The 1,818-nt window shown below is 36.7% G+C and overlaps 1 protein-coding gene across 1 annotated transcript; it reads left to right on the top strand.

Annotated features, from left to right (window-relative positions):
* The first annotated feature begins 305 nt into the window (after window positions 1–305).
* Window positions 306–719, top strand: LOC140449030 (uncharacterized). The gene has a single exon (XM_072542172.1). The coding sequence runs from the start codon at window positions 306–308 to the stop codon at window positions 717–719; it is 414 nt and encodes a 137-aa protein (XP_072398273.1).
* The last annotated feature ends 1,099 nt before the right edge of the window (window positions 720–1,818 follow it).

Genomic DNA, 1,818 nt, shown 5'->3' on the forward strand with positions numbered 1-1,818 from the left:
GAATGGTTATGAAGCAACAGGGACAGTTAGAGAAAATAGACTAACAAACAATTGTCCACTCCGTAGAGTAAAAGAGTGAAAAAAGACACCTAGAGGTACTTATGACTATGCTGTAACCACAGATCAACAGGTAATGGTGACACGCTGGATGGATAATTCTGTAGTTACTGTAGCATCAACTGTTCATGTAGTTTCTCCAGTATCGAATGCAAGCCGATACTCATCGAGTGAAAAAAAGAAAATAGGGATTCCTAGACCTAATTGTATTGGAAAATACAATGCTTTTATGGGGGGGTACCGATCAAATGGATGCGAATACAAATGTTTATAGAGTTGGACTTGGAGGCAAGAAATGGTGGTGGCCCATCTTTACTTGGCTACTAGACACATCTATCCAAAATTCGTGGATAATATATAGAAAACATCACCCAGGTGCACCCCAACTGAATTTTCGAAGAAAAATAGCACAAGTGTATTTAAAAAGGTTTCAAAATCTACCTAAAGCTGCTGGACGACCAGCTACATATTCACCTGAAAGCAGGATTGCTGTCGATATTAGGTACGATCACAGTGATCACTATGTTGAATATGTTCCGAATCATAACAGAAGACGTTGTGCTGGCAGTCACGCACAATCGAGCGCTGTGAGAACACAATGCAGCAAATGCAATGTAGGGCTGTGTATTCAGTGCTTTAGTGACTTTCACAAACAAAATTGAAGCTTTGTAAGCGATTTTCATATTTTCATAATTTTTGCAAACTTAACAATACAAATACATCTTTCCAAATATTTGTTTACTTTAGTAGTATAGGGGACTACTGTGTCATATATGGCACATGCTGTAATATTGTTATTACCAGACGGGTATTTAAAATATTAGTTATATACAATATTTGGACACCCCCATTATAGAAAATATGAAAAATTACAGCAAATTCCAAAATTATAAAATTCAGTACTTAATGAGTTAAGCAACTTTACTTGGATTCCATCCATTTCCATCTTGGACTTAAATATCAAATCCCCCAAGAGACAGTATCTCTTATGAAATACTGCATGTATAATATGTACTTCTCATTCCAATAACAAATATATCGTCAAGTCAAAGTTGTCTTAATGGTATCCCTCCTCTTTCCTGTAATAGATGGTATCTACATAAAACATTTCGAAACAACAGCTCTTTCCTCATCAAATCTCAGACACACCTGACACACCTGCTGGTTGACACCCTTGTCATTTGGCCCCATGTAAAGACATATTAGGTCTCCTCCTCTTTTAGCTAAATGGAATACATCCCAATATTAAATTCATGATGAAAGTTGAGTCTGAAGTGTCTTTGCTATTCCTTGATATTTTTATTCAGAAACACGAACCTCGCAGTTTTTCCTATTTCTTGTACCGAAAACCTACCCATACAAACCTATCCAGTCACATTATCACCCAAGTCCAACTTAATTTAGTTATCAACACTCTTGTTTCCCGTTCCATAAGACTTAGTGACAACAATCACAGATAATCCAAAATTAATTCAATAAGGCAAATACTCGGTTACAAAACGGTTAGCACAAAACACAAATCAATGGGAGCATTTAAAAACATCTTAACCCAACTCCATCAAAAAAAAACCTTGCTTCCAGATCAACACCAAATTTTTCTACTTTTATCAAAGGTGTCAATAACAAGATCAGTAGAACTCTAAATCCTCTGAACATCAAAACCATCTTCACTACTCCCTCCAAGTTGTCCAGCCTCGTCAGATCCGTAAAAGACTAAATTCCCAATGAAGACCATGGCGTCTACGAGATAGGTTGTTCCAG

This window comes from Diabrotica undecimpunctata, chromosome 8, assembly GCF_040954645.1.
Source record: "Diabrotica undecimpunctata isolate CICGRU chromosome 8, icDiaUnde3, whole genome shotgun sequence".
Classification (NCBI taxonomy): Eukaryota; Metazoa; Arthropoda; class Insecta; order Coleoptera; family Chrysomelidae; genus Diabrotica; species Diabrotica undecimpunctata.

Excerpts from the sequence above, each read along its gene's own strand:
- LOC140449030 (XM_072542172.1), top strand. The coding sequence starts at position 306 with ATGGATGCGAATACAAATGTTTATAGAGTTGGACTTGGAGGCAAGAAA.